Source organism: Cebus imitator, unplaced genomic scaffold, assembly GCF_001604975.1.
Source record: "Cebus imitator isolate Cc_AM_T3 unplaced genomic scaffold, Cebus_imitator-1.0 Scaffold103, whole genome shotgun sequence".
NCBI classification, from domain to species: domain Eukaryota; kingdom Metazoa; phylum Chordata; class Mammalia; order Primates; family Cebidae; genus Cebus; species Cebus imitator.
Window position 1 is genome coordinate 3297228 of NW_016107418.1, and position 11836 is coordinate 3309063.

Consider the following 11836-nt stretch of genomic DNA (forward strand, 5'->3'; position numbering starts at 1 on the left):
TCCCCTGGCTGAGAGCAACCTGGATATATGGGGACGCTTACATTTTGAGGAGCTTGTCCGAGGATATCATTTACCCGTTCTTTTCCCTTCGACAAATAGTTTAGACCCTGTTCTAGATCCATAGCTGTGCCATGCTACTGCTAAGGTGGCCCGTTTTTGCAACGAGGGAAGCATTGGTTTTCACAATGATTTCCTTTCCAGGGCTGGAGCACTCTAAGTGAGCCTCAGACTTCCCTGTGGCTTGGCCTGCTCTGAGGCTGGCTTGACCTGAGGGGCCAGAGCAGCCCTGGCCGCTCCCAAAGCAGTTGGATGAGCAGGCCATAGCCACTTCTTTAGGGCACAGCACAGAGACGCAGCTGGAAAACGGGGACAATTAGCCAGCGGCCAGCAGCCTGGGCCATAAAAACGCAGGAAGCGGCCACCGCGGGGCGGAGGGAATGGCTGTCCCTAATAAAGCGATTGTTCCAAAGAATGCCCGCATTCCGAAGACACAGGCTGCAGCCTCAGCCTCGGCTCCCAGAGCTCAGGTCTGGGAACGGGGGTGTGGGGGATGGAAAGGGGAATTGTGTCTCCAGGAAGAGGAGGAAGATGTTTGCTAGATCAAAAGTTCGCAGTGCCCACCACTTAACCTCCCACGTTCCCGCCCCCTCTGGTCTGCCGACCTCCCCTTCTGCCCTTCTCTCAGTGATTTGGGTTTTGTAATGGGGTTTGCAATTTACTTCTGGTTTTATTTCTCAGGAAGTCCGATGACACTCAGCTGTCCAGGTCAGGCCCTGGAGGTCCCCTAGAAGGACCAGCTCGGTCTCCCACCTCTTGAGTGCGCAGCTTCTTGGCACCTAAGTACTCCATCACCCCCTTATTTTTAGCCTTTTTCCTTACAAATTCAAAGGGTAGGAGGAACCAGAAAAAAGGGGATCCCGCAATCCTAGCCTAGTTCTGATCGCTTTTAGGTGTGTCTGCAGAGGCAGCTTGCTGGTTGTCACCTGTAGAATGGGGAGGATAAAAACACCTCTTAGGATTTCTTCTAGATCTTAGGGGGATGTGAGGCTCAAGGGAGATAAAGGACACTGGAGAGCACCCCAGAAATGACGGAGGAAGGCGGCGGTGGCAAATATCCGAGCGAAACGCTTGACAATGAGAACAGACAGGTGCAAGTTTCCAGGAGTGCCGCGAGCGCCCACGGGTTCTGAGAGCGCTCAAAGTCCGCGAGTCAGGCTGCCCTGCCCGCCGGGCCTCGCCGCAGCGATCCTCATTCCCGAATCTGGCAGCACCGTCGAAGGTTGCTAGAGAAGGTGAACGGGGGCCGCAGGCCCACCCACGCGGTTGCTGAAACACAGCTGGGCGCGCGCGGGAGCTGCATCTCGCCGCCTCCGCGCTCCTGTCGAGGCTATGCGGCTCAGGTCCCCTCGGTGGCCACTTCCAGCCCTAGGGCCCTTAGCCGCAGCGCTTCCCAAATCAAGAAAGATCTTTTTTCAATTCAGAACTCTTCATTAGCAATCGTTAATAACGGCCCTGAGTTGCCTTGTCATCTCCTGGAGATTAAAAATAAATTTCTTCGGAGAATGCTTTTCTTTGTAAAGGAGAAAGTGTTTAAAGATCTAGGTATGACGTAAGACACATAACTACCTAGGTAGGTATTAGCAGAAATTCTTTTTCTTGATTGTTAACCATTTATTTAAGTATAATAAACATACAAGTGTAGGTCGCTGAATTTTCACAAACTGAACGCACCATGTAACCAGCAGCCTAAAAAACAGCGTCAACGATCCCCTAGCTCGCCTCCAGTTATGCACTCCAATAACCACTAACCTGACTTCTATCACAAGCCCATTACTTTTGTAGCTCTTTTATGTAAACATTTTAACAATAAATCGCTTTAATTTAACTCAAATCTTAAACGTAAGATGAAGTCAAAGATGCAGCCTGAAGCTAGGATCATAATTTATCTTGTGCGGAGGGCGAGTGATTTCCTTGGGCAAGAAAATAACTGATTGGCGGTGACAGGGGCTGCAGTCGTCCTGGCAAGGAGCACAGGGCGGGAAGGCAAGGACCATCTCTTAGGACTCTATTCTTGTCACCTACCAGGTCGGTCAGAAACGTTCTCATCAAAGCAATGGCTTCTCTTTTCTTTTCTCTTTGGGACAGAAGGAGTTTCTTGACCGCCCCCTTCCCTGCAAATGCATAAACACCGACTGCTCCAGTCTCCAAGCCCAGATTCCCACCAAGATAGCCTTTTCTCTCCCCCTCTCTTTTGTAAGTCTCTTGATTTCATTCTTTGAACCTGTGATTGGAGGTTAAAGTGCACCAGGTTGGAAGGAGGAAGCTCTTAACAATAAAGGTTTGAATATTTAGCTGTGATCAGGTCGCTGCCCTCTCACGAGCCTTCCCCCCCTTTATCTTTTAAAATGCAAATCATGTTTCGGGGGGTTGTGCGTTGAGTGCGCGCTGCGCCTCAACGTCTCCAGCCATTGGTGTCTGTGTCATTACTAATAGAGTCTTGTAAACACTCGTTAATCACGGAAGGCCGTCGGTCTGGGGCTCTGCAAGCCAGCCTGTGGCGGGTCTTCTCCGCCTGTGCAGCCTAGCGCGAAGGAGGTGGGAAGAAAGAAGGAAGAGAGGGAGGAAGGGAGGAGACAGGCCAGAGGGAGGGACCGCCTCGGAGGCAGAAGCGCCGAGTGGAGCCAGCGGAGCACCGCAGGCTGGGGCGCAGGCACCCGCCGCTCCTCACGTCCCCTCGCCCTTCCACTTCGCGCCCCCCGGCAACCTCTAGCTTCCGTCCCCAGGCAGCATGGTGAGGTCTGCTCCCGGGCTCTCGCCACCATGTACGTGAGCTACCTCCTGGACAAGGACGTGAGCATGTACCCTAGCTCCGTGCGACACTCTGGCGGCCTCAACCTGGCGCCGCAGAACTTCGTCAGCCCCCCGCAGTACCCGGACTACGGCGGTTACCACGTGGCGGCCGCGGCTGCTGCGGCAGCGAACTTGGACAGCGCGCAGTCCCCGGGGCCGTCCTGGCCGGCCGCGTACGGCGCCCCGCTCCGGGAGGACTGGAATGGCTACGCGCCCGGGGGCGCCGCGGCCGCTGCCAACGCCGTGGCTCACGGCCTCAACGGGGGCTCCCCGGCCGCCGCCATGGGCTACAGCAGCCCCGCAGACTACCATCCGCACCACCACCCGCATCACCACCCTCACCACCCGGCCGCCGCGCCTTCCTGCGCTTCCGGGCTACTGCAGACGCTCAACCCCGGCCCTCCCGGGCCCGCCGCCACTGCTGCCGCCGAGCAGCTGTCCCCCGGCGGCCAGCGGCGGAACCTGTGCGAGTGGATGCGGAAGCCGGCGCAGCCGTCCCTCGGCAGCCAAGGTAAGCGCAGGCGGGAGGGCGCTCGGGAAGGGCGAGCCCAGCCCCTGGCTGCTTGGCGTCTGCGCGTCCAGTGCGCACAGGGGCGTCCGGGGCTGCCTGGGAGCCTGGCGCCTGGAGGGGCACAGCCCGAGGACAAATTCGGGGGCCTCTGGCCCCTCGGGGCTTCTCTGACCTACTGAGCCTGGGAGTGAATATTTTGAGTCTCACAACATGGTATTCAGCTTACGGCAGGGAAGAGGCGTCCTCTTTCCAATAGCTCCTCATTCACAACGCCGGGACACTTTCGGGAAGCTCCGGGAATGTCGGCGTGAGCACTGCTGGACGCGGGCAGAATCGCGTCCTTCCCACTTGCTGCTGCACGCATTCCTGGCGTGGCTCCTGGCTGCCGAGGAGAAGTGGGCTCAAACCTTCTTAGGCTAGGCCTAGGCCATTTCTCTCCACTCTCTCTTTCCCCATCTGAGCCACCCAAGAAGAAAAGTGGCCTGAGGGGTCGAGGGATGGCGAGACTGCGTGGGCCCAGGTTTGGCCATTCAGGCCAATTCAAGGTATGGGGCTACAGCGAGCAGAGAGACCAGGGGAAGGTGCTGTCGCTGGGAAGAAGGTGCTGGCCCCATCTGCTAAGGGGTGGGAGGCGCGACCCGTCTCTGAACCTCTGACCTGCGAAGGGGTCATTCCAAGCAAAAGCTTGAACCGTAGGGGAAAGAAGCCGAGGGGAAGGCTTCTAGCGTCTGCGGAGAGAGCAGGGAGACAGGGAGGAAACACTGGTGGGAATTAAGCCGCAGCTCCAGGTAGGGGTCATTTCTCCCAAAGCTTCCTTTCAAGGGTGTCAGGGATGTCTGTGAGTTTGTGTGCATCTGAAAAAGATCCTGGGTTTGCTGGACTCTGGGGCGCTTTGACTCCGGGTCTGCCCCTTCTGGTGTTCGGGTGTGCAGAGAGGTGGCAAGGAAGTGCTCTGGGAGAGTCCTAGTTGAGTGCCCCCTTTATTCCATGAAGTCTTTCCCCAGCACTCAGCGCTTCCGCTTTTCTTGCTTCTCTCCTTGCTGCCCCAGTTGGGTCAGCGCGCTGGTTATGGGCACTTTGCAGAGTTTTATAGCCAATTACAGCTGTATAAATCAAAGCGCCCTTTGGGGGCTGTCTCTGGGCATCTGTTTCTGCATCACTGTACACACGCTAGGGAGAGTCCTGGTTGAAATGCGACCGTCCGGGGGGAAGGCCACAGATCAGCCTCGGATGGACCTCCGAGCTTTGGCTTGGTCCCTTCTCCAAGAGGAGGCGCCTTTCTCCTAGCAGGGCGCTCCCAGACCCTGGCTCCCAAAGACCCACTTTCTGCAGCGCCTGTCTGGGGTGCGGTTGGCAGGGATGGCGCACGGTCTAAGGAAGACTTTTGTGTGTCCCAGGAGAGTAGCCGCAGGGTGAGGGCCGGGAAGAGGGCGGGAGGGAAGCCGCTAGCGCCCAGGCCGCGGGGTCAGCAGATGAGAGGCCGCTGTGAAGTCCCGCGCAGAGGTGGGAAGGCCGCAGTCGGCGCCGGGTGCCCTTGTGATGTTAATGTGGGGTGGCCGCGGCCCGCGGGCCAGAGCCCGGCTCCACCGCAAGCGTCATCTGTCAAGGGGTGGGTGGAGGGGACGCGGCCCGGCCCGCTTTGATATACACCTTCCCAGCCCTGCCATTGTCTCTTTTAGGGCCCGGAAAGAGGGTGGTGACTTTCGCAGTCAATAATGAATTCTGACAAGTCCCTCTCATCCCTCCCCTCCACAGCCTCGCTTCTAGGTTCCCAGGGGGTGTGGGGCGCCGGCCGAAGAGCGCACAGGGTCTGGTCACCGAGTTCCCCGGCCCCTCCGGTACACTGAAGGGGCAACACCTGAGCAAGGGTCGATCCGAGGTACCCCCAGGCGAGTCTCCCGCCTGGGGTGTTCGGCTAACGGAACTGCCCTGCACCCTAGTCCCGGAGGTGTCCTCTGTGGCTCCAGCCAGGCTCCAGTGGCAGCCCCGCATGATACTATCTGCGTGACTTGGTTTGATTCTCCATTTCCCCATCTGTAAAAAGGGGCGAGTACGAATGGCAGCCTGGAGTGGATTTGAGGCGGTCACGCGTGTCCACTCGTCCATCGCGCAGAAAGCCGCGTTAGCTCCCTTTACTTTTCTAGCAGGCGCGGGGTCGGGGCCGCAGCCCCATTCAAATGCGCCTGCAGGGCCGTGTTTATGTTAATGTGCCTGGCGGGGAGGGGGATGAAAGCCAGGACCGCCATTTGCTCAGTAGTGGTAATTCAAACAGAATGTGGTTGTTATTAAGGCATTGAAAGGGCTTTTCTTTGATAAGATCGCCTTGTCCTGCATTGTTTGTGGCTGTGTTCCCCTTTCAGCGGCTCAGGAGAGCTCCCTCTGATCAGGCCTGTATCTTCCCAGGGCGCTTTTGTTGTGGTTTGCAAAGGGTTTTACCTGAACAAAGTCAGCCTGCAGGGCATTAAACACCTCCAGGCAACTCCCAGGCCCTTCAGATCTTTCTGTGGGACTGGGTACTGGGCCATTGAACCTGTCCAGCTTCAAGAAGACCCCAAAGCTGGACGAGCCAGAGAGAACAGCCCCTGGCCAGGGCTCTGCCAAGGGCTGAGCCAAGACAGACCTGGTGGAGATGCCAGGCTCAGGCCTGCTCCAACACTGTGGACACTATTTGTCAAGGCCCTTCAGTAAAACAATCAATCCAGGATTTAATATGTTGACTCAATCCAATGAGCATAGATCACTGGTCAGGATAGCTCTGGCTGGGTTTGCAGCTGGAATAAATGGAGGATCAAAAAAGAAAAAGTGCCAAATGCCAAAGTTGGTTTGGGCGGGAGGGGTATTCTGCCTGTCGGCATGGCTTCTCTCTGCCAGAGCCCAGCTCAGAATTCCACCGGATGGGCCTGGTGTGTCTGGGGGATGACTGTGGTGACTTGTCAGCTCCTGTGCCCTGCTTTCCACTTGTATGTAGTAAAGGAAAGTCGTAACCCCCACACTGCCTCCACAACATGTGCCCACAATGACAGCTGTTTTCCAGGTGCACTTATACCTCTGGTAGGCCTGGCAACCTGGATGTTCCCGGGACTCCGGCAGCTCCACCCTGCCCCTTCCCCTTGGCGTCAAATATATGCCAGTACTGTATCTGATTTACCGAAAGGGTGGTACGTTCTGTTATCTTCTGTGTGAAGTTTTCACTTTTCTTAATTTTTAAAAACCAGTTAATACCGAGGTTAGTTTAGTTGCCTCCGGAGCCTCACACCCTCCCCCCCTCCTGCCATAGGACCCTCTGGGGGGTCTTGTCAGACTTGGCAGGAACCAGCCAAACCTGGGCCCCCCAGGGTGGTGGAGGAAGAGAAATGTCCCTGGGTTAGGGAGGTTTGTCATTACCATGACTGATGGGCTGCCCTGCAGTTCTCAGCCCTCACTTCTCCTTCCTCCACAGTGAAAACCAGGACGAAAGACAAATACCGAGTGGTGTACACGGACCACCAGCGGCTGGAGCTGGAGAAGGAGTTTCACTACAGTCGTTACATCACCATCCGGAGGAAAGCCGAGCTGGCCGCCACGCTGGGGCTCTCTGAGAGGCAGGTGGGGACCACCTGGCTCCCTCCGGGCAGGCTACTGCCTGGGAGAGGACCATGACAGTTAGAAAATCCAGCTTCAGGGGTCTTCTAGATCTGTGGAAAGACTGGAGCAGGACAGTGCACACATTCGTCTTTGGATGACTTTTTTTTTTTTTTTTTTTTTTAAATAGTGATGGGTTCTCGCCTTGTGGCCCAGGCTGGAGTGCAGTGGTACAATCACAGCTCACTGCAACCCCAACTTCCTGAGCTGAAGGGATCCTCCTACCTCAGCCTCCTGAGTAGCTGGGACTATAGGCTCAATCCACTATGACTTGCAAATGTTTGAATTTATTGCAGAGATGGTCTCACCACCTTGCCCAGGTTGGTCTCAAACTCCAAGTAATACTTCTGTCACGGCCTTCTAAAGTGCTGGGATTACCGGTGTGAACCACCACGCCTGGCCTGGAGACCTTTTTTTTTTTTTTTTTTTTTCTTGAGACGGAGTTTCGCTGTTGTTACCCAGGCTGGAGTGCAATGGCGCGATCTCGGCTCACCGCAACCTCCGCCTCCTGGGTTCAGGCAATTCTCCTGCCTCAGCCTCCTGAGTAGCTGGGATTACAGGCACGCGCCACCATGCCCAGCTAATTTTTGTATTTTTAGTAGAGACGGGGCTTCACCTTGTTGACCAGGATGGTCTCGATCTCTTGACCTTGTGATCTACCCGCCTCAGCCTCCCAAAGTGCTGGGATTACAGGCGTGAGCCACCGCGCCCGGCCTGGAGTACTTTTTAAAAAGCCTCTTTCTGCCTCTAGTTCGCTTTTTTTTTTTTTTTTTTTCTGTTGTTGATTTTTTCTCTCTCTCTTTTGAGGAATATAGGTGATGCGAAAAAAAAAAAAAAAAAAAGCCAAGTGTATTAGTTTAATCCAGAATTCCATTTGAGTCTATAAGTACTTATTACAAGATCTATTCTCTTTGTCTCTAGCACTGTGCCTAAGAAAATAAACTAAATAAAACACTCAGTCTCTGGTCATAAAAACTAGGGGGACAAGACTTAGTTCATGAACATTCTATTTATATAGTCTAGGAAAACAGGCCAGCTTCACAGCCAGGAAGCCACACAATTAAATCTCATTTTCAGCTCTAAGGTGAGGAAAATTGCATTTTTGTGTAGCCTTGAGGGGTCAAAGGTTGCCATTTGAAGTACACCACCCAGCACTGGCCTCCCTTTGCTGCAGAGAAAGGGCCTTGCAGTTTCTGTTTTCCTTGGTTCTGAGACTCTAAACTTTTCCAGTAAATGAGTAGATAAAAGTTACTTTGAAAAGAAACCCAGGGAGCAAGAAAGGAGGAAGACTCTTCCCCATGAGGCTGAATTGGGCCCGAGGATGGCTCTAGGACTGGGCTCTTAGGGGATGCCCATGAAAAGCTTCTAGAAGGACTTGGAGTTCTGTGGTTGAGAGGGAGACGATGATACTGCTGGGTATGGTTCCTCTTTTCCCTCACATCTTCTTCACCACCATCTGCTTTTCTCCACCTTTCCATTTCTAGGTTAAAATCTGGTTTCAGAACCGCAGAGCCAAGGAAAGGAAAATCAACAAGAAGAAGTTGCAGCAGCAACAGCAGCAGCAGCCGCAGCCGCCGCCGCCACCGCAGCCTCCCCAGCCTCAGCCAGGTCCTCTGAGAAGTGTCCCGGAGTCCTTGAGTCCGGTGTCTTCCCTGCAAGGCTCAGTGCCTGGCTCTGTCCCTGGGGTTCTGGGGCCGACTGGGGGGGTGCTAAACCCCACTGTCACCCAGTGACCCACAGGGGTCTGCAGCGGCAGAGCAATTCCAGGCTGAGCCATGAGGAGCATGGACTCCGCTAGACTCCTCAGGAGAGACCCCTCCCCTCCCACCCACAGCCGGAGACCTACAAACCTGGCTCTCAGAGGAAAAATGGGAGCCAGGAGCAAGACAAGTGGGATTTGGGGACTCAAGAAATACACTCTCCCAGATTTTTACTTTTTCCCATCTGGCTCTTTCTGCCACTGAGGAGACAGAAAGCGGCCACTGAGTTTCATTCGGGACTGACAGAAGCATTGCCTGGGATGACCACACCAACAAGGCCTTCAGCCTCCTCCTCCCCACCTCCTCCCCTCCTAGATCTGCAGGCTGCACCTCTGGTTGGAGCTGAGGGGAGAGAGGGACTCAGGGGAATGGCAAGCTTGGGGCCAAGATAGCTGCTGCCTGCTCATGGCCATCAGAGGTCCAGCTGGGCCTCCTGTCTCCAGGCAGGCAAGGTTTAAACTGCAGAAGCCAAAGGCAGCTAAGATAGAAAGCTGGACTGACCAAAGACTGCAGAACCCCCAGATGGCCTGTGTCTTTTTTCTCTTCCCTTCCCAGACCAGGAAAGGCTTGGCTGGTGTATGCACAGGGTGTGGTATGAGGGGGTGGTTATTGGACTCCAGGCCTGACCAGGGGGCCCAAACAGGGACTTGTTTAGAGAGCCTGTCACCAGAGCTTCCCTGGGCTGAATGTATGTCAGTGCTATAAATGCCAGAGCCAACCTGGATTTCCTGTCATTTTCACAATCTTGGGGCTGATGAAGAAGGGGGTGGGGGGAGTTGGTGTTGTTGCTGCTGTTTGGGTTGTTGGTCTGTGTAACATCCAAGCCAGAGTTTTTAAAGCCTTCTGGATCCGTGGGGGTGAGAAGTGATATGGTGAAGGGAAGTGGGGGGTATTTGAACACAGTTGAATTTTTTCTAAAAAGAAAAAGAGATAAATGAGCTTTCCAGATTTCAGATTCTGTATTTATCTTCAGATTTTGTCTGCAACTATTTTTTTTTAAAAGAAATGAAATATCTTCTCTGCTTGCAAGCTAATTTGGGAAATTCAGAGAGGGAGTGGAGGTTATCTGGACAGCCTCATTTTACCCCAGAGCATCAGAAGCCTGAAAGAGCAGGTTCTGAGACCTTCCCTGCCCCCAAGCCTGGGCCCAGCCTTGGAATGCGTGGCTGTCCTGGGGGTGCCTCTGGGCGAAATGCACATCTGCATGGCCAGCTGCTTCCCAGCAGCCAGGAATTATGGGGGGTGGGGGTGAGAGGACCTTATAGCATCTCACCAAACCCACACGGAAGCTTTTGCAAACAGCAGGCAGTTCCCTTCTGGAGGGACTCCCTCCTCTCTAAGGACACCCTGTAACTCAGCTAGTTAAATGTAAGCATTAAATAAAAATTAAAAAAAATCCCCCTACTTTCCCAAGACAGCATTGCCATGAATTTAGTCTTATGTAAATCACTGGGCATTTCCCTGAGCCCTTTCCGCCTCCACTCTCTGTTCTTGAAGTTTGCTGATCCCCGACTACGTCCCTCTTCCCACCCAATTACCTCCACAAACAAGATTTCAAGACTCAATATAAAATGATCCTCTTAGTGACGGTTGCTTGTTATCTGGCCGATTCACTGGGGACCCGGCTGCATCCTTTGAGATTTTTGATCCTGGAGGCAGCCAAAGCTGAGCGTTCCCGGCAGGACCTGTGTGAGAGGGGCTTCGCTTTTGTTTCGGTCTTTCCACCGGCATCCCAGAGCCTAATCAGCGCCCCCACGGAGGGAGGAAGCGCCTCAAGGGCAGCTTGGGAGGATGAGCCGAGCAGCGAGACATCAAGAGGCAGAGCCCCTCTGCAGCACCTCCCCAATTCCGCGGCCCTTCCTGGTGGCGTTTGCAGCTCCAGGATTGGGAAAGGGGCTCCGGGGGCCCCGCCCGCGGGCGCCTGGCCTGGAAGCCAGAGGCGCGAGTGCGGGGCGAGGGGGCGGGGGCTGCCGGGCGGAGGAGGAAGCAGTGTCCAGGTCCGCTGGGCTAGGGGTCCCGGGTCAGGGCCGGTGTGAGCCCGGGTGCCCGCGGGTCTCCCCGCGCCCCGGCCGCGCCCACACGCCCGCCCCCTAGCAGCCGAGGTTGCTATGCGTTGCTGTGAAACGCCTGTCAATAAACCCTGTTTGGACAGTGGAGCAAGAGCACATGGGCTGTTTGCTTAGTGGTTAGAGGTTCAAAAGTCGACATTGTCCCGCTGCAAGCGATTACAAGTTCTTCCCCTTCCCGGGGCTCGGTCCCCTTGCACGCGGGTCCAGGGCCAGGGAAAGGAGCTTGGCTGCTCTCGGACATGCAAGCACCCGGCTCTCTTGGCAAGACTCCCGGACCACGGTAAAAGGCGCAAAACCGGGGCCCTCTCCGGCAAGTGAGGCCACCGCGCTTCTAACGCCAACCGTGTCACCCCCGGTGCAATACCTGTGGAGCAAGGGATGTGGCACGAGTGGGGAGCGCAGCTCGAGGAGTTTAGGAAGGGCTGCATAGGGGCGCCTGAGGTTATTTGAGACCAGATGACCTCGCGGCTCCTGGTGCCTCCAGAGCAGGGCTGGGGGCGGTGGTCTCCGAATCACACGCCTCCACCGCGTCCAGTAGTCCGCTCAGGCGCCAGAGGGCGCGCGCGCTCTGGGAAGAGATGTGGCTTTGGCTGGCGGACCCGGAAAGGTTCCAGTTCTGTTGGGAGGTACAGGCGCCTGCGCCTCTCCCGGCTCCGGCTGAGCCCAGATGCGGGAGCTGCAAGATTTCTCCACGTTGGCGGTGGGCCTGTTTAAACCAAGTTCAAACTGAGTCAGGCACGGGATATTCTTGGATCTGTTGAATGTTTAAGAAAAACAAATTTGACCGGGCGTGGTGGCTCACGTCTGTAATCCAAGCCCTTTGGAGGCCAAGGCGGACGGATCACCTGAGGTTGGAAGTTCAAGACTAATCTGACCAACATGGTGAAACCCCGTCTTTAAAAAAAAAGAAAGAGGCCGGGCGCGGTGGCTCAAGCCTGTAATCCCAGCACTTTGGGAGGCCAAGGCGGGTGGATCACGAGGTCAAGAGATCGAGACCATCCTGGTCAACATGGTGAAACCCCGTC

At 55.4% G+C, this 11836-nt stretch overlaps 1 protein-coding gene across 2 annotated transcripts; it reads left to right on the forward strand.

Annotated features, from left to right (window-relative positions):
* The first annotated feature begins 2459 nt into the window (after nucleotides 1-2459).
* CDX2 (caudal type homeobox 2) lies at nucleotides 2460-10898 on the forward strand. 2 transcript variants are annotated; one of them, XM_017537499.2, is made up of 3 exons: nucleotides 2460-3361; nucleotides 6801-6946; nucleotides 8467-10898. In XM_017537499.2, the coding sequence occupies exons 1-3, from the start codon at nucleotides 2821-2823 to the stop codon at nucleotides 8713-8715; spliced, it is 936 nt and encodes a 311-aa protein (XP_017392988.1). In that variant the 5' UTR covers nucleotides 2460-2820; the 3' UTR covers nucleotides 8716-10898. The 2 variants fall into 2 exon arrangements, with proteins under 2 accessions (XP_017392988.1, XP_037597617.1); XM_037741689.1 differs by having other exon boundaries at nucleotides 2477-3361; nucleotides 6801-6942; nucleotides 8467-8599.
* The last annotated feature ends 938 nt before the right edge of the window (nucleotides 10899-11836 follow it).